Here is a 23628-nt window from a genome sequence, read left to right on the forward strand (position 1 = left end):
AAGTTTATACATTTCTGGCATGTTACTAAATGAGCCAGATTGTTAGAGTGTGGTGTACTTTTGATGGCCCTTAATTTAATGTTTTCAACTTTGGAAAAAGGTTGACTTACATAATTCAGTATTTGCATATGCTTTGCATGTGCAGCTCATGTGGGGTCACTTTTAAACTAGCCAGAGATGTAAATATTAGCTTAGAGTCTAAGGTATTACAGTCAATTGACAGTTATTGCAGGTCATGATCTGGAAGTGTAACTTTTAAGTCCTTCAGGGTCTTTTAAAATGTTTGATGAATTGTATTTTAAAACTGTTGATAGGCTGTTAAATTCTGTTTGTAGTCTGTGTTTAGTTTATACGTCAATTGGACTTTAAGTAAGCACGTGACTTGATATGGCCAGTTGATGTCTGAATGACGCTGAAAATCTTTGGAGGATGAGGACAGATTATTACACTGTTAAGGGAAAAGTAAATTGAACAGAGGCTTATTTAAGCATTTGTGTGGTAAAGGGAGGCACTGATGGCTACTTTTCATCTACAATTTGGTCAATTTTCTACTAAAATTCTGAGAACACAAAGAAGAATTGAGATCTATAATTATCTTGGGTAAATGAGAGCCTTATATAGAAACCTATTTACATCATTGAGGGTTACTATTATGTTGAGCATAAAGTGAAGGTCTAGGAAAAAGATAAACAGTGATTAATTTAATATGTGTTATGTAATATCATTATAGCAAATTCATATGATGAGTATAGTATAAAAATGCATAGACATCAAAGTAATTTTGGAATGCTAACTGAAAAATTTGTAGTTTAAAAGGGGGTGCAGAGGCCAATTTTAATTCAGTGTTTACACTGTATTGAGGCTTCTCTAATAAATTAATAATCACAGAAGGAAACTTCATAACTGAAAAGTTGGGTTTGGCAGATTGCTCCTTGAAAGGATTAGAGATAGTGAGTCATAAGTGAATTGATAGGGGGAAAGTTTAAAATTTATTAATATTCTGTGGGGATTTTCAGTTATAGGAAGTAGAGTATGTTCTTCTTGGTTTCCATGCAGAATTTCAGTTTCTAACCTTCTTTAAACCATTGTGTAATTTTATTAACAGTGCATTTTATGGCTGTTTTATTACAAATATTGGTGACTGTTGCATTCTTTATATAGGAGTTCCTTCAATTGAGACGATCACTTTAGTGTTGCATGAGACCTGTTAAGTGTGTTTTATTGTATTGCACAATTTTGATATTTTGTTGTTGTTGTTGTTGATGGCTTTAATTCAACCATCATTGTTCAGCTTAGGAGACAGACCTTAAATCAACTAATAGCATTTTTTTTCTAGGCTGCCTTTGTCCTAAAAGTATGCGTTTTGAGAGTTTGTATTACTGTTACTGTTGTTTTGAGGAATGAGATTTAGGAAGACTCTGATAATACTTCCTATTGATTCATTGTTGTTCACTAGATATTGTGATCTTCGATGCAAAAAAAAAATGAGGGGACAGCAAAAAGGATAAAAGGATTTTATTAATACTAGATAATTGTGTGTGGGATCAACATAAACACTATCCATTGTAGATTTCTATAATCTATAATAATTTTGGAAAATTATAGGCAAGGATATTTCAGAACATCTGTTAAAGATTACTGGTTTCTGGGCTTCTGTCCAGATGAAGGCAAGATTACTGTTGAGGCAACAGTTTAAAATACATTGTAGACCACTATGGTTTACTTATCATAGTGATGTTAGTATCTGTAATGTTAGGCTAACCTTCCCTAACCTCTGCTCAAAGATGTTTCCTCACAAATCCCAACCTCATAAGGGTAAGAAGACAACTACTTTAATTTGTTACATTTTTCATGATGTAACACAAGTTACACATATGTAATGTGGATAATACTTGAAAGATATTCATTAAGAAATTTAAAATGTGTGAAAACTATTTCACTTTGCATAAGAAAACAAACAGAATTCTAGATACTACTCAATGATGTTGGTATTTGTTATTAAACCGAAAATAATTTAAATATTTTTATAGAGGAGTTACTCCGTATTGATAAAGGCTTCAAATTAGAGCCATCACATTCATTTTAGAGATTATAACTAAAAGGGTAGAACATATTCCAAGGGGCATCTGGGTGGTTTAGTTGGTTAAGGATCAGACTCTTGGTTTCGGCTCAGGTAGTGATTTCAAGGACATGAGATTGACCCCTGCATTGGGCTCTGCACTCAGCGCAGAATATGTTTCAGATTCTCTCTCCCTCTGCTTCTCCCCCCACTCACACACTCTCTCTCTAAAGTAAATAAATAAATAAGATCTTCAAAAAAAGGATGTATTCCAAGTCTTATTTTCTTTAATAATTCTGAAGCCTAGAGAATCTACATCCTGTCTTACCAGCACCACTATTATATTTTCTAAAGAAGGTGTTAAGTTAGAAGCTACTAACAAATCAATATATTATAATGATTAAAAAGAAAGTTCCTTCTTATTGAACAAAATGGTGCTTGGCTTAAGGATTTTTATTTAGTTTTATGGGTAAAACAAATTGCGTCATATAAATATTTGAGAGTGAGAGCGAGAACAAGGAATAGATAAAAGTTTATAGATAAAGTATAAAGCAATATTAAATCTTAGGTACCATTAATTGCCCAAAGAGATACTAGGATATGATAAAACTTGATTTAAAAGAAAAGCCAGGGGCGCCTGGGTGGCACAGCGGTTAAGCGTCTGCCTTCGGCTCAGGGCGTGATCCCGGCGTTCTGGGATCGAGCCCCCCATCAGACTCTTCCGCTATGAGCCTGCTTCTTCCTCTCCCACTCCCCCTGCTTGTGTTCCCTCTCTCGCTGGCTGTCTCTATCTCTGTCGAATAAATAAATAAAATCTTAAAAAAAAAAAAAGAAAAGAAAAGCCAACAAGAATGAATCCAGATACTTTTTTTTTTTTTTACTATTTCATAGCATTAATTTTGATGTGATTTTCCTTTTCCAAATGTAGTAATTTAACGTACACTGCCTCTTTTAGGACTGGATCTGCCATTTATGATGATGCCTCATCCCTTACTTCCAGTCAGCTTACCTCCTGCATCAGTTGCCATGGCAATGAATCAGATGAACCATCTCAATACTATTGCCAACATGGCTGCTGCAGCCCAGATTCACAGTCCACTCTCCAGAGCTGGGGCCTCTGTTATAAAGGTAAGAATCATGATTTGGAAGAGGACACAGGCTTTAATTACATGTAAATTTTGAGAAAATATTAGCAATACCACTGAATCTTCAGTATAAACACACAGCTTACTGACTCAGTTGCTTAGCATATAGTATTGATTTTATTTCTGTCTAGGCCTGCTAAGGTGTTTTATTGTTGTTGATTGTTTGTTTGTTTGTTTGTTTCCATGACCACAGACATCACTTTTAATTCTAGCTTCATGTCTTGCAATCATGAGCACAGTGTGTGGGAGGCATAGCAAGACTAATGGCACAGTAGAATAGTGTACAAAAATCATTGCCATTGCTAGGGTGAAATGAAGTATACACTGTGCATCTTTTTGGTGTTTGGGAAGCAGTTCCGTGGTAGTATAAACCATACAGGACTTGTAGTCAGAAAGACCTAAGTTTTGATTCTGATCCTGCCACTTTACCTCAACAACCTTGGATATGACATTTAACCTGCATGAACTTGTTTCCTCAACTGTAAACTAAATGTTATAGTAATAATCTATCCCACTTACTTCATTCATTGTCCAGAGACAATATGAGTAAAATATAAGTTAAAAAACTGTGAAACATTAAGCAAATATTTATGATAATTTATAGCATTATCATTATAATCATTAGAATACTATCTTTTTTCAAATTTTCATGACCATTGGGTAATGAAGCACAAGTAATATTTTATAATATGTCCTGATGTTTTCTATTAGTTTGGCATATGGCCTCTCTGCCCTCTCTGCAAGTATCATGTGAACTTGGCTTTTTAGTATTTTTTTTCTTTTGGCAAGGAGATAATACAAAGGTACATGGGATTAAAAGATTATGGTTAATAAGAACAACCCACTTATTTCTTTTATTTATTCAACAAATATTATACCCTTCATGTATACATGTTGTATGGGGCAACATGGGATATAGGTAAAGAAGACATAATGCCTGACTTCAAGTACTCACAAACTAAATGTGATACAAACAAGTACCCATTTGTCTTGCACTAACAAGACAGACTGTGATGAATGGTATAGAATATCACCAAGTATTAAAGAAATTTAGAGGTGGGGCTTATTATACCTAGCTTGGCAGAAAGAGGGGGAAAATATCAAGAAAAACATTACAGTTGTTGGATTTGAACTGGACCTTGGCAATATAGATATGATCGTAATAGATGTACATGGGGGAATGTGAAAGAAAGGCAGAGGAAATGTAAGATTCTGGCTATTTTTCTTTCATTTTAAATTAGCTTCCAGTTTGGGGGATTTTTTAAAAAATAGGGGAAATTTGTGACAAACTTTTGTGGGAAAGGACAAGAAAAATTGATAATTTTTTATTAAGCTCCATATATATTTACATGGCCAAGTAGAAGTATGCTTCCTGCAAAGATTGTGGCCCTCAATAGATCAGTCTACTGTAGCTAATCAAAACTTTGTTGTTTGAATATTTGATCAGAGGCTAAACCAGGAAACAGAGTAATCTTTGAGAAAAAAAAATCATCCATGAACATATTTATTTATTTTTAAAAAATTTTTTAAAGATTTTATTTATCTCACAGAGAGAGAGATAGCAAGAGAGAGAACACAAGCAGGGGGAGTGGGAGAGGGAGAAGCAGGCTCCCCACAGAGCAGGGAGACTGACTTGGGGCTTGATCCTAGGACCCTGGGATCATGACCTGAGCTGAAGGCAGACGTTAATGACTGAGCCGCCCTGGTGCCCCCATACATGAACATATTTAAAAGATGGAATAAATTTCTGATAATTTTGAAATTGGGTGACTACTAAGTAAATGCGACCCCCACACAAAATTAGAAAACTATTAAGAAACAGAGCATGGTTTAAAGTACTTGCTTTGAAATGATGAAAAACTGCTTTTAGTAGAAGCATGTTTGTGGCTTTTCAAAAATGTATTTATTCAGCTTTCTTAATGATGATTATTCAGACTGAATCAGCTACATTTTGGTTGAATGCTTGGGACGTATGGTAGCTTTGCCATGAATTTGGAGTGAAGGGGTACTTGGGGAGGAGCTCATGACTAGCATTCGGTTATTGGCAGTGATGATGATGGAAATGGAAAGGATAATTATCTTCTCCTTAAATAATCCAAATATTGTTAACATATTAAAGCAATAGAGCTATATTTTTGTTTACTGCTAATTTGACTATTTCATATGCGACTTTAGAAAGAGAACCTTTACAGACATAAAACTGGATACTGCTTTTTAAAAGCTGATATTATACAACATGCTTATTTAAGTCTTACCAAATATGAAATTTGTATCTGCTTTCATATAATTATTTTGACCAAAGTCAGTTGAAAACAATATATTTATTTTGAATGCTCTTTGATAAAATTTTTCTACAGATCTATAGAAGTAGATTTCTATCAGAGAATGGTAGGGAAATGAAGAAAAAATGTTTTATTTTGTTTTGTTTTTAAATAGTTGATTTCTGTGAATAGTGAGAGGCTTTTAATATTGTTGCCAAGTTTTGTTTATTTTTTACAAAGATATTATTATATAATTGCAACTACTAGCTTTGAAAATAATTCACAAGAAATAACATTATAAAAAACTTTCTAATTAATTGCCAAATGGGTGTTAATATATTGAAATTTTTAGCACTCCTTTCAAGAATAGTTATCAATATGATACTAAGCTCTAAGGACAGAAATTCCACACCTCAGTTGATGTATATTTTAATAGAAATTTGTTTTCAATATGCTTCTTGGTGAAGAACACTTTCAAGTTCAATCTGTTAGAATCCTACAGGCAGTGGGCAAACCTACGTATTGAGACTTTTTCATATACTATGATTTGGAGGATATGGGGACTATTCAAACAAAAACATGTTTTATTTACATTTACAGATTTTTAAAAGTTTTTATTTAAATTTCAGTTAGTTAACAGACAATATAATATTAGTTTCAGGTGTACAACATTGAGATTCAACACTTCCATACAAAACCTGGTGCTTATCACAGCAGGTGCACTCCTTAATCTCCATCAGATATTTAATTCATCCCTCCACCACTCTGCCCTCTGGTAATCATCAGTTTGTTCTCTATGTTAAGAGTCTGTTTCTTGGTTTGCCTTACTCTCTTTTTTTTCCTATATGCTTATTTGTGTTGTTTCTTAAAATCTGTATATGAGTGAAATCATAGGTTTTTGTCTTTCTCCAAATGGCATTTCACTTAACATAATACTCTCTAGCTCTATCCATGTCATTGCAAATGGCGAGATATCATCTTTTTTATGGCTGAATAATACACCACTATACACACACACACACACACACACACACACACACACACACACACACCACTTCTTTATATATTCATCAGTTGATAGATACTTGGGCTCTTTCCTTAATTTGGCTATTGTAGATAATGCTGCTATAAACACTGGGACATAGGTATCCCTTTGAATTAGTATTTTTGTATTCCTTTGATAAATACCTAGTAGTGCAATTGCTGGATTGTAGGGTAGTTCTATTTTCAACTTCTTGAGGAAACTCCGTACTGTTTTCCAGAGTGGCAGCTCCAGTTTGCATTCCTATCAACAGCACAAGAGGGTTTCCCTTCCTCCATACCCTTGCCCACACCTGTTGTTTCTCATGTTGTTGATTTTAGCCATGCTGACAGGTGTGAGGAGATATCTCATTGTACTTTTGATTTGCATTTCCCTGATGATAAGTGATGTTGAACATTTTTTCATGTGTCTGTTGGCCATCTGTATGTCTTCTTTGGAAAAAAGTCAATTCATGTCTTCTGTCCATATATAATTGTATTAATCCTTTTTGTGTTGTTGAGTTTTATAAGTTCTTTTTATATTTTGGATACCAATCCTTTATCAGAGTGTCATTTGCATGTATCTTCTCCAATTCCTTAGGTTTCCTTTAGTTTTGGTCATTGTTTCCTTCACTGTGTAGAAGTTATTTTAATGTAGTTCCAATAGTTTATTTTTGCTTTTGTTTCCCTTGCCTCAGGAGACATATCTAGAAAGAAGTTGCTACAGCTTATGTCAAAAAGGTTATTGCCTGTGTTTGCCTCTAGGATTTTTTTTTTAGAAAAAGTAAATTCTGATCCTTTATTTAAAATAAAGACATTAGCTGTTACCCCATGCTATGGTGGCAAAACATTAAACTCAAGCTCCTGAAGTATACTGCTTTTATACCGCAGATATTGAATTGTGACCCTTTGCCATTATAGACTAATTAAAAGTGAAATTTTATGGCATCTCAGCATGCAATCTGCTTTTATTTATTTATTTATTTATTTATTTATTTATTTATTTTAATAATCATATTTTTTAATGTTATGTTAGTCACCATACAGTACATCCCTGGTTTTTGATGTAAAGTTCGATGATCCATCAGTTGTGTATAAAACCCAGTGCACCATGCAATACGTGTCCTCCTTACTACCCATCACCAGCCTACCCCATTCCCCCACCCCCCTCCCCTCTGAAGCCCTCAGTTTGTTGCCTCTAGGATTTTAAATGTTTCATGTCTCACATTTAGGTCTTTAATCCATTTTGAGTTTATTTTTATGTTTGGTGTAAGAAAGTGGTCTTTCAGAACTTTAATTCTTTCACAAGTTGCTGTCCAGTTTTCCCAACACCATTTGCCATTTGTTGAAGAGACAGCCTTTTTTCCATTACGTATCCCCCACCTTTGTCAAAGATTAATTAACCATATGATTGTAGGTTCATTTTTGTGATTTGTCCTCTTTTCCTGTGATCTATGTATTTATTTTTGTGCCAGTACCATACTGTTTCGATCACTACAGCTTTGTAATATAACTTGAAGTCTGAAATTGTGACACCTCCACATTTGCTTTTCTTTTTCAAGATTGTTTTGGTTACTCAGAGTCTTTTGGAGTTCATTACAAATTTTAGAACTGTTTTTTTCTAGCTCTGTGAAAATCGTTGTTGGCATGTTGATAGAGATTGCATTAAATATAGATTGCTTTGGATAGTATAGACATTTTAACAAAATTTATTCTTCTAATCCATGAGCATGGAGTGTCTTTCCATTTCTTTGGGTCATCTTTATCAATGTATCATTGTTTTCAGAGTACTAGTCTTACACATTTTGGGTAGGTTTATTCGTAAGTATCTTATGGATTTTGGTGCAGTTGTAATTGGGATTGATTCCTTAATTTGTCTTTCTGCTGCTTCATTTTTCCTGAATAGAAATGCAACAGATTTCTTTACATTGTTTTGTATCCTGTGACTTTACTGAATTTATCACTTCTAGCAGTTTTTGTTGTCGTTGTTAGTTTGCTTGGTTTTGTTTGTTTATTTTGTGGAGTCATTTTGGTTTTCTATGTATAATATCATATCATCTGCAAATAGTGTAAGTTTTACCTCTTTCTTGCCAATTTAGGTGCCTTTTATTTCTTTTTGTTTTACAATTGCTGTGGCTAGGACTCCCAGTACTGTGTTAAATAACAGTGGTGATAGTGACATCCCAGTCTTGCTCCTGACTGTAGAGGAAAATCTGTCAGTTTTACCCCATTGAGGATGATAATATCTGTGGGTTTTCATATATGGCCTTTATTATGTTAAGGTATGTTCCTTCTTTTTTTCTTTTAAATATTTGTTTGAGAGAGAGAGAGAGGGAGAGAGAGTCAGCATGTGAGTGGGAGGAGAAGCAGAGGGAGAGAATCCTCAAGCAGACTCCCTATTGAGTGCAGAGCCTGAACCAAGGCTTGATCTCAGGACCAATGAGATCATGACCTGAGCCAAAACCTAGAGTCAGACACTATTAACTAAGCCACCCAGGTGCCTCAAGGTATATTCTTTCTAAACCTACATTTTTTTTTTATCATGAATGGATGTTGTGCTTTGTCTAATGCTTTTCCTGCATCTATTGAGGTGATAATATGGTTCTTACTCTTTCTGCTATTGGTGTGATAACATTATGTTGATTGATTTGTGAATATTGAACCACCCAGGAATAAATTCCACTTAATCATGGTGAAAGATTTTTTAAATGTATTGTTGGATTCAGTTTGCTAGTATTTTGTTAAGAATTTTGCATCTGTGTTCATCAGGGATATTTGCCTGTAGTTCTCTTTATTAGTGGAGTCTTTACCTGGTTTTGGTATCATGGTCATGCTGTCCTCATGGGTTGAATTTGGAGGTTTCCCTTCTTTTTCTATTTTTTCGAAAAGTTTAAGAAGTATAGGTTCTCACTTGTTTTTACATGTTTGATAGAATTTGCCTGTGAAGCCATCTGGCCCTGGATTTTAGCTTGTTGGGAGTTTTTTTATTACTGATTCAATTTCTTTGCTGGTAATTGGTATGTTCAAGTTTTCTATTTCTTCTTGTTTCAGTTTTGCTAATTTTATGTTTCTAGGAATGTGTCCATTCCTTCCAGGTTGTACAATTTGTCAGCATGTAGTTTTTCATAATATACTCTTAAATTGTTTGTATTTCTGTGACATTGATTGTTATTTCTTCTCTTTATTTGTGATTCTATTTACTTGGGTCCTTACTCTTTTATTTTTGTTAAGAAGAGCTAGAGGTGTATCAATTTTATGAATTTTTTCAAAGTACCATCTCCTGATTTTTTTGATCTGTTCTGTTGTGTTTTCTTAGTTTCTATATAATTTATTTCTGCTCTAGTATGTATTATTTCCTTCCTTTGGCTGGCTTTAAGTTTAATTTGTTGTTCTTTTTCTAGCTCCTTTAGATGTAAGGTTACGTTGTTTATTTGAGATTTTTCTGCTTCTTGACATAGGCCTGTAATGCTATATACTTCCCTCAGGACGACTTTTGCTGCATCATAAAGATTTTGGACCATTGTGTTTACATTTTCATTTGTTTCCGTTTTTTAAAAGTTTATTATTTGATTTCCTTGTTAACCCATTCATTGTTTAGTAGCATGTTGATTAACCTTCATGTATTTATGGCTTTTCCATTTTTTTTCTTGTAGTTGACTTCAGGTTCATAGCACTGTGGTCAGAAAAGGTGCATAGTATTACTTCAGTCTTTTTATATTTGTTGAGGCTTGATGTGTGACCTGGTATGCGATCTATTCTGGAGAATGTCCCATGTGTACTTGAAAAGAATAAGTACTTTGTGTTTTAGGATTGAATGTTCTGAAAATATATGTTCAGTCCATTTGTTCCAGTGTCATTCAAAGCCATTTTTTCTTTGATGACTTTCTGTTTAGATGATCCGTGCATTGATGTATGTGGGGTGTTAAAGTCCCCTACTATTGTTGTATTATTATCAATGAGTTCCTTTATGTTTGTTATTGTTTTATATAAGTGCATGTTTCCAAGTTGAGGGCATAAATATTTACAATTGTTACATCTTTAGTTTTGCTTCTCTAGGTAACTTTATCTCTCCTTCTATTCTGAATGATAGTTTTCCTACATACAGCATTCTTAGCTGCAGATGATTCCCATTTAGCACTTTGAATATATTATGCCACTCCCTCTGGCTTGCCAAGCTCCTGTTGAGAAATCTCTGGCTAGCCTTCTGGGTCTTCCATTGCACGTTAAGGACTTCTTTTGTCTTGCTGGTTTTAAGATTATTTCTTTACCACTATATTTTGCAAATTTAACTAAAATATGTGTTGGTGTGGGTCTGCTTTTGTTGATTTTGATGGGAACTCTCTGTGCCTCCTGGATCTGGGTGTCTCTTTTCCTTCCCAGATTAGGGAAGTGTTCAGTTATTATTTCTTCAAAAAATTTATGTCCCCTTTACTCTCTCTTCTTCTGGGACTCCTATAATACAAATGTTACGTTTGATGTTGTCACTGAGTTCTCTAAGTCTGTTCTCATGTTCCATTTACAAATATCTTCTTCCATTCTGTGGTTTGTCTCTTAGTTTTGTTGACTGTTTTCTTTGCTGTGAAGACGGTTTTATCTTGATAAAGTCCCAGAAGTTCATTTTCACTTTTATTTCCTTTGCATTTGGAGATGAGTCTTGAAAGAAGTTGCTGTGGCTGATGTCAAAGAGGTTACAGCCTATGTTCTCCTCTCTGATTTTGATGGATTCCTGTCTCAAATTGAGGTCTTTCATCCATTTAGTGTTTATCTTTGTGTATAGTGTTAAGAGAATGGTTGAGTTTTCACTCCTTTGTATAAAGCTGTCCAATTTTCCCAGCACCATTTATTGAAGAGACTTTCTTTCTTCCATTGGATATTTTTTCCTGCTTTGTCAAAGTTTAGTTGAACATAGAGTTGAAGGTCCATATCTGGGTTCTCTATTCTGTTCCATTGATCTATGTGTCTGTTTTTGTGCCAGTACCATTCTGTCTTGGTGATCACAGCTTTGTGATATAGCTTGAAATCAGGCAATGTGATGCCCCCAGCTTTGGTTTTTTTTTTTTCAACATTTCCTTAGCAATTTGAGGTCTTTTCTGGTTGCATATGAATTTTAGGATTGTTTGTTCCAGCACTTTGAAAAATGCCATTGGTATTTTGATCAGGATGGTATTGAAAGTGTAGATTGCTCTGGGCAGCATAGATATTTTAACAATATCAAAATGAAATGTTTTTCCATCTTTTTGTTTCTTCATCAATGTCTTTCATCAGTGTTCCAGAGTTTCTAGAGTATAGATCCTTTACTTCTTTGGTTAGGTTTATTCCAAGGTATCTTATGGTTTTTGGTGCTATTGTAAATGGAAATGATTCCCTAATTTCTCTTTTTACAGTTACATTGTTAGTGTAGAGGAAATCAACTGATTTCTGTGCATTGATTTTGAATCCTGCCATATTACCGAATTGCTGTGAGTTCTAGTAATTTGGGGGTGAAGTCTTTTGGGTTTTCCACATAAAGTATCATGCCATCTGTGAAGATAGAGAGTTTGACTTCTTCTTTGCCAATTTGAATACCTTTTATTTGTTTTTGTTGTCTGATTGCTGATGCTAGGACTTCTAGTACAATGTTGTACAATAGTGGAGAGAGTAGCCATCCTTGTTATGTTCCTGATCTTAAGTGAAAGGCTCTCAGCTTTTCCCCATTGAGAATGATATTCACTGTGGTCTCTCCATAGATGGTTTTTATGAAATTGAGGAATGTTCGCTCTATCCCTATACTCTGAAGAGTTTTAATCAGGAAAGGATGCTGTATTTTGTCAAATGCTTTTTCTGCATCAGTTGAGAGAATCATATGGTTCTTGTCTCTTCTCTTATTAATACTTTCATCACATTGATCAAATGACACTACAGATAAAGGACTGGTATCTAAGATCTATAAAGAACTTCTCAAACTCAACACCCAAAAAACAAGTCAAAAAATGGGCAGAAGACATGAATAGGCACTTCTTCAAAGAAGACATAACGATGGCTAATAGACACATGAAAAAATGTTCAGCATCATTAGCCATCAGGGAAATTCAAATCAAACCACATTGAGATACCACCTTACACCAGTTAGAATGGCAAAAATTGACAAGGCAAGAAACAACAAATGCTGGAGAGGATGTGGAGAAAGGGAATCCTCTTACGCTGTTGGTGGGAATACAAGTTGGTACAGCCACTTTGGAAAACAGTGTGGAGGTCCCTCAAAAAGTTAAAAATAGAGCTACCCAATGACCCAGCCATTGCACTACTGGGTATTTACCCCAAAGATACAGACGTAGGGAAAAGAAGGGCCATACGCACCCCAATGTTCATAGCAACATTGTCACAATAGCTAAACTGTGGAAGAAGCCAAGATGCCCTTCAACAGATGACTGGATAAAGAAGATGTGGTCCATATATACAATGGAATATTACTCAGCCCTCAGAAAGAATGATTACACAACATTTGCAGCAACATGGATGGGACTGGAGGAGATTATGCTAAGTGAAATAAGTCAAGCAGAGAAAGACAATTATCGTATGGTTTCACTCATTTATGGAATATAAGAAATAGGAAGATCGGTAGGAGAAGGAAGGGAAGAATGAAGGGGGGTAAACAGAAGGGGGAATGAACCATGAGAGACTGTGGACTCTGGGAAACACACTGAGGGCTTCAGAGGGGAGGGGGTGGAGGATTGGGATACGCTGGTGATCGGTATTAAGGAGGGCACATATTGCATGGTGCACTGGGTTTTATATGCAAGTAATGAATCGTGGAACATTGCATCAAGAACTGAGGATGTACTGTATGGTGACTAATATAACAAAATAAATATTATTAAAATAAAAAAATAAAAACAATAAAAAAAGAAAATATACTTAGATCACAAGATGTTATTTAAAAAAAAAGAAATGTTCATCTACTTATCTGTGTGAATGGCAATTTTATCTGTATTATGCCAACATAAAATAAAAATTCGGATGCTGAAAAAAAAAGAAAATTTAACATTGAACATTTTGAAAGAAATGCCACAATTATGAAATTTGATTTCTTTCTGACAAATCCACTGTGAATTAGGGAAAGACACAATAACCTGATTCACCTTCTTTGCTGGTTTGCTATAACAAAATACCATAGACCGGGTGGCTTAAACATGATAAATTTATTTATCATATTTCTAGAGGCTGGAAAGTCCAAGATCAAAGTGACTTCTGATTCCTGGTGAGAGCTCTCTTTCTGGTTTCCAGATGATCACCTTCTCACTGTGTTCACACATGGCAAAGGTAGACAGGAAGCAAATTTTCTCATATCTCTTCTTAAAAGGGCATTAATCCCACCATGAGGGCTCCCCCACGCCATGACTTTATTACCCCCCAGAAGTCCCATTTCCAAATACTTTCACATTAAGGTTAGAGTTTTAACATAGGAATTTAAGGGAGATATTCAGTCATCAGAATATACAATCTAATGTGATTATAATGTCACCGTGCTAGCATCTCTACAGTTAATGATCTGCTGGTATTTCCATTGTATCCTTATTTTCAACATTTTTAAAATATTTTATTCATTCATTTGAGAGAGAGCGAGAGAGAGCACACGAGCAGTGGGGAGAGGCAGACATAGAGGGAGAAGCAGACTCCCTGCTGAGCTGGGAGCCCAACAACGTGGGGCTCGATCCCAGGACCCAGAGATCATGACCTGAGCCTAAAGCAGCTGCTTAACCATCTAAGCCACTCAGGTGCCCCTATTTTTGGCATTCTAAAACTCACCTGCATAAAAACAAATTTAAATCAGAAACATATACAGAAAGAGATTAGGGCACATTGCACAAAAAGTCCAAAGTACATGTTTAGTTATAATAAAATTTATGAAAGTTCAGAAATAGAGCTACCATATTTATTCATATGTTTTAATTATTCAATTATTCTTTTTAAAATTATTTGTTTATTTATTTATTGATGTAAAGTTCGATAATTCATTAGTTGCATATAACACCCAGTGCACCATGCAATACATGCCCTCCTTACTACCCATCACCAGCCTATCCCATTCCCCCACCCCCTCCCCCTCTGAAGCCCTCAGTTTCTCAGAGTCAATAGTCTTTCATGCTTCATTCCCCTTCTGATTACCCCCCCTTTCTTTATCCCTTTCTTTTCCTACCAATCTTCCTAGTTCTTATGTTCCATAGATGAGAGAAACCATATAATTGTCTTTCTCTGGTTGACTTATTTCACTTAGCATTATCTCCTCCAGTGCCGTCCATGTTGCAGCAAATGTTGACAAATCGTTCTTTTTGATAGCTCAGTAATATTCCATTGTATATATGGACCACATCTTCTTAATCCAGTCATCTGTTGAAGGGCATCTCGGCACCTTCCATGATTTAGCTATTGTGGACAATGCTGCTATGAACATTAGGGTGCATATGGCCCTTCTCTTCACTACGTCTGTATCTTTGGGGTAAATACCCAGTAGTGCAATGGCTGGGTCATAGGGTAGCTCAATTTTTAACCTTTTAAGGGAACTCCACACTGTTTTCCAGAGTGGCTGTACCAACTTGCATTCCCACCAACAATGTAGGAGGGATCCCCTTTCTCCTCATCCTCTCCAACAATTGTTGTTTCTTGCCTTGTCAATTTTTGCCATTCTAACCGGCATAAGGTGGTATCTTAGTGTGGTTTTGATTTGAATTTCCCTGATGGCTAATGATGTTGAACATTTTTTATGTGTCTGTTAGCCATTTGTATGTCTTCATTGGAAAAGTGTCTGTTCATATCTTCGGCCCATTTTTTGATTTGTTTATTTGTTTCTCATGTATTGAGTTTGAGAAGTTCTTTGTAGATCTTGGATACCAGTCTTTTATCTGTAGCATCATTTGCAAATATCTTCTCCCATTCCGTGGGCTGCCTCTTAGTTTTTTGGACTGTTTCCTTGGCTGTGCAGAAGCTTTCTATCTTGATAAAGTCCCACAAGTTCATTTTATCTTTTGTTTCTCTTGCCTTTGGAGATGTGTCATGAAAAAGGTTGCTGTGGCCGATGTCATAGAGGTTGCTGCCTATGCTCTCCTCTAGGATTTTGATGGATTCCTGTCTCACATCGAGGTCTTTCATCCATTTGGAGTTGATCTTTGTGTATGATGTGAGAGAGTGGTCAAGTTTCATTCTTTTGCATTCATATGACCAATTTTCCCAGCACCATTTATTGAAGAGACTGTCTTTTTTCCACTGGATGTTTTTTCCTGCTTTATTATTCAATTATTCTTATTTACATATCTTTTTTTTTACTTGCATGTAAAACTTTACCTTTTTTCCATATCATTTAAAAATGTCGCTGGTGTGCGGGGCAGGGGGAACATACTGCAATATTAAAAGAAGGTTTCATATCCTTCTAAACACCTGCTACTCTTCTTTAGCATAGTTTGTGTTAAGCTGATGCCTGTGCTTTGCCACTGATGATCATGAGACTGTGATCCCAATTTCCTTTGGAAGCTGGTCTTACAGCATGTGATTTGAATATTAGGATTATATGATAAATAGTGTTATCGAGTTAGTGAATGACTGGCCTACAAATCATATTTAATTTCCAGCACTTACCACTTCTGATTAAAGGTCTGGAAGCAACTATTTTAATATTTCTATTTTCAGTTTTTCTTTCTGCAACATAGATCTCACTTTCTTTACACTGTTTCTGTGTTTACATTTCTTCTGATTGAGTCTATATCAGAAAACTGTTTGGGTTAATGTATAAGTCATGTTAGCTCCTCATTTTAATTCAGGTAGACCCAATTGGCATTTGTTAGCAAGCCCATTTGTTAACTAATTGAATCAGAATAAGCCACTGATACCTAGTTTAAAAAGTTTGTGGGTGCGTCCATATTTTTTTTTCGATGATTGAGTTTCTATTATGCATCAGGTGGTTTTTAAGGTTTATAATCTAATGTGAAGAGACAAACAATAAACAGGATTAATAGTTCTATGATTTTTTATTAAACATTTAAATAGACAAAATGAACTCATGTACTATTTTGAAAACATGGTTTTGCAGATTTTGTTTTATACTCTGTAAGACCAGGTTCCTGAGTCATAGCAAGAATGGAAACTACATATAATGATTTGAATTTTCCTACATTCTCTGTTTAATGTTTTAATAGTACATGTTTTGTTACTGTATGATGTTTGTTTCTAATTTTTCAGGTTCTTTAAAAGGAACTGTGTGGGATACAGATTACTGTAATTGAATGCATTTTACCTAATACATATTTTTATCATATGACACTCTACTTGTGCTTCTTTGAATGCTCATAAACTCAAATGAATACAATATTTAGTGTACTTATTCATATACTTAAATATTTGCCTAGTCAGATGACGTTGAACATTAGAAAGAAATAAAAACCTCAGATTCCTATAATGGACTTAAACATTCAATGTTTTTTATTTGGGCCAGCATCCAGTGGTGTGCCTGTAAGCTGTATCTCCAAAAAAAAGACCCCAAACAACACAAAATAAAAAAGAAGAGCTCTGACTTATACCATTTTCCAATTTCTGTGTTGTAAATATTTCCGTCATGGCTGATTTCAAGTTACCATCATTTTAACACCTGGCTCACAAAATTACTGAATATTTAGCAATTGGCCTTAGCTTGAACAGGCTTCAAAATAATACTTTCCTTTTAAAAACATTATATGAAATACGAAATGTTTATCAAATCAAACTCTCCATGCCAATCTTCCTTCATATCCATTAAACAAAACAAAAACTTTCAAACTAGTTTACCTACTAATTTTCTATTTCTTCAAAATAACATAACATATTAACTAAAAGTATGAGAAAACTCTATAAAAATCAATGAATAAGTAGTTTGTTTCTCAATGGAAATTATATCACTTCACATAGACTGATGTCAAATTGAAAAGAACATGATTGCATTTGGGCCTTTTTCTTCTACCAATGTGTAAATATTTCTACCTCAGTGTGAGAAACCTTTCATAATCAGAGGTGTGTATTCCTGCAAATGCCCTCAAATAGTGAAAGCTAACACAAAGAAGAGTAGACATGGCTGTCTATTCACCACTCCTGTCATAGTTTTAAAATTTTCTTTTCACAGGTAGGAGAGAAAACCATAGCTTTTAAAGGATCTGAGAAGTGATGTGACTCTTAGAAGTTTATATTTCTAAAATTATACATATATCATAAATTATATATATATACATATTTACTTATAGTTTAGTGAATTTCCCTATCTTCATGGATGTAAACCATGTAACCATTGTAATTAACAACGAGTTTTATTTTTTTAAATATTTTATTTATTTATTTGATAGAGCATGAGAGAGCAAGCATGATCCGGGGGAGGGGCAGAGGGAGAGGGAGAAGCAGACTCCCCGCTGAGCAGGGAGCCCAAGCAGGGATTGATTCCAGGACCCCCATGATCATGACCTGAGCTGAGGGCAGACACTTAACGGACTGAGTCACACCGGCACCCTAACAATGAGTTTTAGATGCATAGAACATATCTACTATAGCAACACTGTTCAATACAGTAGCCACTAGCCACATGTGGCAATTTCAATTTAAATGAAGTAAAGAAAATGAAAACCTCAGTTGCTCTGTTGCAACTAGCCACATTTCAAGTGCTCAGTAATCACATGTCACTTGTGGCTACTATATTAGACAGCACAAGGATAGAACATTGCATCATTGCAAAAAATTTTATTATATAGCACTGTTTTAGAGCATTAAGTAGGGTGGACAAAAAGTCATGAATCACTGGTAATCTTTGGGGGAGAAGATAATACAGACCAAAAAGTCAGCAAGTATATTGCAGTTAGCCTTGCAGTTAGCCAAAAAGAATAGCTGTTGCTGAATATTGGCTTACTGAATTATTATTGTCATCATTTTTTGTTAGGAAAGAGGGCAAGAACACAGAATTCACTGATTTTGCAAGATTTAATATGTGCAAAGGACTGTGTCACATTGCTTTGTCAAAAACGCGAAAGTGAAACAGACTTAAGCTCCACCCTCAAAAGAATTTGTAGAATTATATACTATTTCTGGCTAGAACCATTATAGTTTGTTAGTGAGGTTAGATGAATTACGAAGCAGATTTCATTGGAGACAGTATGGCCTAATGGGTAGGAGCATAGGCTCTGAAGTCAGACTGCCTGCCTGTATTTAAATTCTGGTTTCACCATTCCTTGTTATATGACTGACTTTAGGCAAATTATACCTGTTATCTCAGTTTCCCTCATCTTCCAGTGAAATGGTGAGAGTGGTTATAACTACCTCATAGTGTAGTGTTAACATGAGACTAAATGAGACAAGGCTTGTCAACATACTTAGAGCACTGTTTGGCATTTATTAGTCAGTGTATATTAGCAAATATTATTTTATTTTATTATATTTTATACTCACGGATCCATATAAAGATACTAGTAAGTAGAGAGCAATAATATCATGGCCAAGAGCTAGCCTGAGAAAGAAGTAACTTCTCTTATACACATGCCTCTGTATAACCCCTATCACTACCATAACCAAGGGTTCCCCCCACCATTAGATACATATACTGGTATTGTACCCTCCATCTACAGAGCATTTGTTCACCAGTCATGACTGATTTGATCTCCATGCAGAATAAAGAGTTAGGGATCTGGTGGGGACTGGAGAGGAGTGTCTATTCTAATACCAAAATTGATTTGATTCATATTTTATTTTAAGCCATTTTGACTGCTTATGTGTGGATTATTTATTCTTCAGTTTGAACTATGAACATTTACATCCCATGTGAAAATACCCACAGACCTTCTTTCTGTCCTCAATAGGTACATTAGACACTTGATGTTTGCTGAATGAATTAATTAAAAATAATGATTCATTGTATATTAGACTTTGGGGAGTATTTCTAACATAAATGATCATTAGTGATATAGAATTTAATTGCAAAACTGGAAAAGACATTACAAGTTGCAAACAAATGTTTTTTTGTTTTTGTTTTGTTTTGGTTTTGGTTTTGGTTTTGTCAAAAATAAGTTTGGGAATATTGTTACTCCAAGCATATATTCTTTAGTTCTACCTCAGATTCCTTTACTATTGGCTCGGCAAGTAACACTTGTATCTAATAACTAATATAGGTATAGCAGGAACTGGAAATTGCATTATGATTATTAGGCTTGAAAGGCTATTCATCCTTTAGTTGTATCACCGAGTATGGCAAAATCCTGAGAGCAAAATAGGTAAAATACCTGGGGCGCCTGGGTGGCTCAGTTGTTGAGTGTCTGCCTTCAGCTCAGGGCATGATCCTGGGGTCCTGGGATCGAGCCCCACATTGTGCTCCCTGCTCAGCGGGAAGTCTGCTTTTCCCTTTCCCTCTCCCCCTGCTTGTGTTCCCTCTCTCACTGTATTTTTCTCTGTCCAATAAATAAATAAAATCTTTAAAAAAATAGGTAAAATACCTGACTGGTATGAGAACCTATTTCCTATTTGACATTTGTACCTTATTTTTTTTGTGTGTGGGAAACTGTGCTTTTTTAAGTTTTTTATTTTAATTTCAGTTAATTAACATACAGTGTTATATTAGTTTCAGGTGTACAGTATAGTGATTCAACAATTCTATACTTCATGGGATACTTTGTAATATCAGTGTACAGTAGTTTTCTCTGGTAACAAATTTGAGAAATTTAAGTAGAACTGTGTTTTGGATGTTTACCAGTACCGTCTCATTAGCTCTGGTTTTTGTTTGGTTGAGCAGCTGGCAATTAATGAATTGATAGGAAATGGTCACAAAGCAGTGGCATTAGCATGTGAACATCTGGTATTAAAATTAATCAACACAGAGAGGGTTTTTTATGATAATGCAAATGCACTGAAAAATCACTAGTTGAGTCTTTATTTTAAATTCTACACCTGAAACTAATATTACACTTTATTTTAGCTAACTGGAATTTAAATATAACTTGAAAAAGAAAAATAATGCTCTATGGAAATACAAAGCAATTACTATCTTTTAGAACATAAGGTAAAGATGGGTTGAGTGAGAACTGAGGGGTGTGTGTGTGTGTGTGTGTGTGTGTGTGTGTGTGTTTGGGTGGGTGGCAGAGGTCCAATCCCAAAACATAATTTGGAAGCCCTGCACTTTCCCACTGAACTATCCATTTTCCCACTCGAGGGCATTTGCAAGCTATGAGCAGATATTAAGACTGATTCTCTTAAGCTGTCAGCCTCTTCCAGAACAAGTTGATCTGGGTGAAGATGTGAAAGCATCTTTTGCCCTAATATAACATAGATCACATGTAGGGTGTGCCTATGATTTTGGACTGTTTCATGGTTACATGTTCCAGCTGCATCCCTTATCTGCTTATTTTTTTTTAATTCATGAAAACCCTGCTGTATTCATTTATGTTAACTTTAATAAGATTGTAAATTGGTGATTGTGGAAAACAGACTAATTCTTTTTTATAATAAAGATTTATTTATTTATTTATTTATTTATTTATTTATTTATTTAAGAGAAAGAGAGAGCATGAGTGGGGGGGGGGCAGGAGGAGAGGGAGAGAGAATCCACAGATTCTCTGCTAAGCATGGAGCCTAATGTGGAGCTTGGTCCCCGGACCCCCAGATCATGACCTGAGCCCAAACCAAAAGTTGGCCGCTTAACCTGCTGAGCCACCCAGGTGCCCCCACAGACTAATTCTTAAACTGATTTGTAAAGGTCCATAAGTTGTCATATTTCCAATATTATTCAGAGATACCAAATTAAGGCATCAAATTCTTCCTCAGGAATAGTAGTAAGCCAAGTTAGCAGCAACAATGAATAAACTTTTCATTTCCCTGTCCCTGATTTTATTATTAAAGTCTGTCAAGTTACAGTCTGTTCTGTTTCTGCAGAACTCTGGTGACAGTACAGAAGGAGCAGATCAATTAAATATGAAATATCAAGACAAATGCATGAGTAAAATATCTAGCACTCATACAGACTTCCAAAAGCCACTCCTCAGTAGTGAAATGCCATTAAATCCTTTAGGAACTCATTAATGTATTAGCATTTGGAAGCATAATTACAGTGAGAGTTGAATTCCAATTAAATAAAAATAAAAAGACAAATTATATAATACATAATCACACTGAATACTTAATAACAACATAATAAAATGTCAGAGGTAACAATTTAACATTGACTGATACAGTTGCTAGTAAAAGGCAACTACACACATGTACACATATGTATAAACACGTTTAATATGTATTTATTAGTACTTCATACATTCTATGTATACTACCACATTTCCAAGGATGTAAAGGAATATACTGAGGTGAAATAAAGCATCTGCATGAAAATGGGCAGAGTTGATACTTTACTGCCAATAAACTAAATCCTAAATCAAATCGACTGTGTTAAACCTTGTATAGAACTCAATTTTCTAAGCATTGACCCTATTCTTTATTAAGGGTCAAATGTACTTTCAAATGATTTAATATGATGAATGTCTCCTTTGACCATTTGTGGTATATACCTCCCAAAAGGGGAAAAGTATGATAAAAGAGGGGATAGCATGTACTAATTAATAATATTTTCTGTAATGTTTCTTTCTTTTTAGGCATTAGCCTTGAACTATACATATATGCTAGAATCTGAGTTATTATTACAGATAAATTTACTAGTTGTAGGGAAATGGGGATTTGATTGGGTAAGTATGTATCAATTTTGGAAATGTCTCCCTTTTGTTACTTTGAATCTGGAGAAGACCTGTAGTGTTTCAGAAGAGCTACAGCTGTTGTCAGTGGGCCTAAATGAAATACATGAAGTGTAGCAGGGTTGTAAAAGTCATAAATGCCAAATAAAATTAAGTCATCAATGACTAAAAATGATTGGGGTTTTAGAGTTGCAATTTTCCTTTTTAAATGCCCTTATTGATTTGTTGCAAATACTGTTAACCCTGTATTTGGCAAATGATGAGGACATTATCACTTGTGTTCTCATTTGTAGTAAAACAGATTAACTTGCTGTGAAATTTTAACTAGGCTGAGACACAACACTAGCCACCTAATGAACCAAAGCACATTGCAGTTAAGTAGCTAAATAGATGCATAGTGATTACAGGGGTGAAAAATGGATCTGTTTACTTGCAAAGAAGAAATTGTTCATAGAACTATAAATTACTTTAAGAGAAATTAAACATTCCCAGCTCTACACACACACACACACACACACACACACACACACACACATTTTAAACCCACCTAACTCTTAATCAATATAAGACACTGAACTTATCTAATACAGTTTACATGGTGAAAAAGTCTGACCTCTGTAGGGCCTTAAGAAAACAATAACAATGAACTGAACCTTGACTGAATTTGGAAAGTGCAGGCTATGAAATCTTAAAGCAGAAATATTACTTTATGCAAAATGTTACTATATCATGTTTTCAAAGTTAGTTTATTGTTTCACCTAATATGGTGCTGAAAATGTCAAAGAGGGAGTTGAAGAGTAAGTTATTTGAGTTCGTATTATTTGATCATTTACTAATTTTAAGCATTTGGGGGGATCTTCCTTTATAGTATTGTATTTTTCCTCATTTTCATTGCATTTTTCTATTTGTGTAGATGTTCTCTCAATTTTTAAAGACAATTCAAAGTGAGCTTTCATTTTTTGTTAAACAGAGTGGACAAGAGCAAGTATCACTGTCAGTTGGATTCTCTTGTTTTTCCAAACCATCAATTTTATCAACCAACTTAAAAGTTTTCCATTTTTATTATGGTGGCATATATTTCTGTGTGTATGATTCTTGTTTGCCACCATATAGTGATTTTGTTAGTTCAGTTCTATTTTTGCCTAGTAACTGCTGTACTTTGTCCCTGTCCATTCATTCGGATGTCCATGAAACTTAATTGTAGTTCATTGAATTACATACTTTTTCAACAAATTTTCAATGTTACAATTCAAAGACAAATACTGAATGTTCTACACTTCATATACATATTTTGGCATAGAATCATTGAGGCTATACAACAGTGAAAGCCAAAAAAATTAATTTTGACCTTATATATAAAAATCCTTGCATTGGTGTGTTTTTGTGTACATATACTATTTAAAGAATATATTTTTAATCATGAGAGTTTAAGTTGAATT

General features: G+C 34.8%; 1 protein-coding gene across 1 annotated transcript in view; it reads left to right on the top strand.

Moving 5' to 3' along the window:
• Nucleotides 1-23628, top strand: part of DACH2 (dachshund family transcription factor 2) — an 807630-nt gene that overhangs the window by 685112 nt on the left and 98890 nt on the right. Inside the window, exon 6 of the mRNA XM_026480109.4 lies at nucleotides 3015-3187. Within this exon, the coding sequence (XP_026335894.2) occupies nucleotides 3015-3187 (173 nt within the window). The remainder of the gene's footprint in view (nucleotides 1-3014; nucleotides 3188-23628) is intronic.

Source organism: Ursus arctos, chromosome X (assembly GCF_023065955.2).
Source record: "Ursus arctos isolate Adak ecotype North America chromosome X, UrsArc2.0, whole genome shotgun sequence".
NCBI lineage: Eukaryota > Metazoa > Chordata > Mammalia > Carnivora > Ursidae > Ursus > Ursus arctos.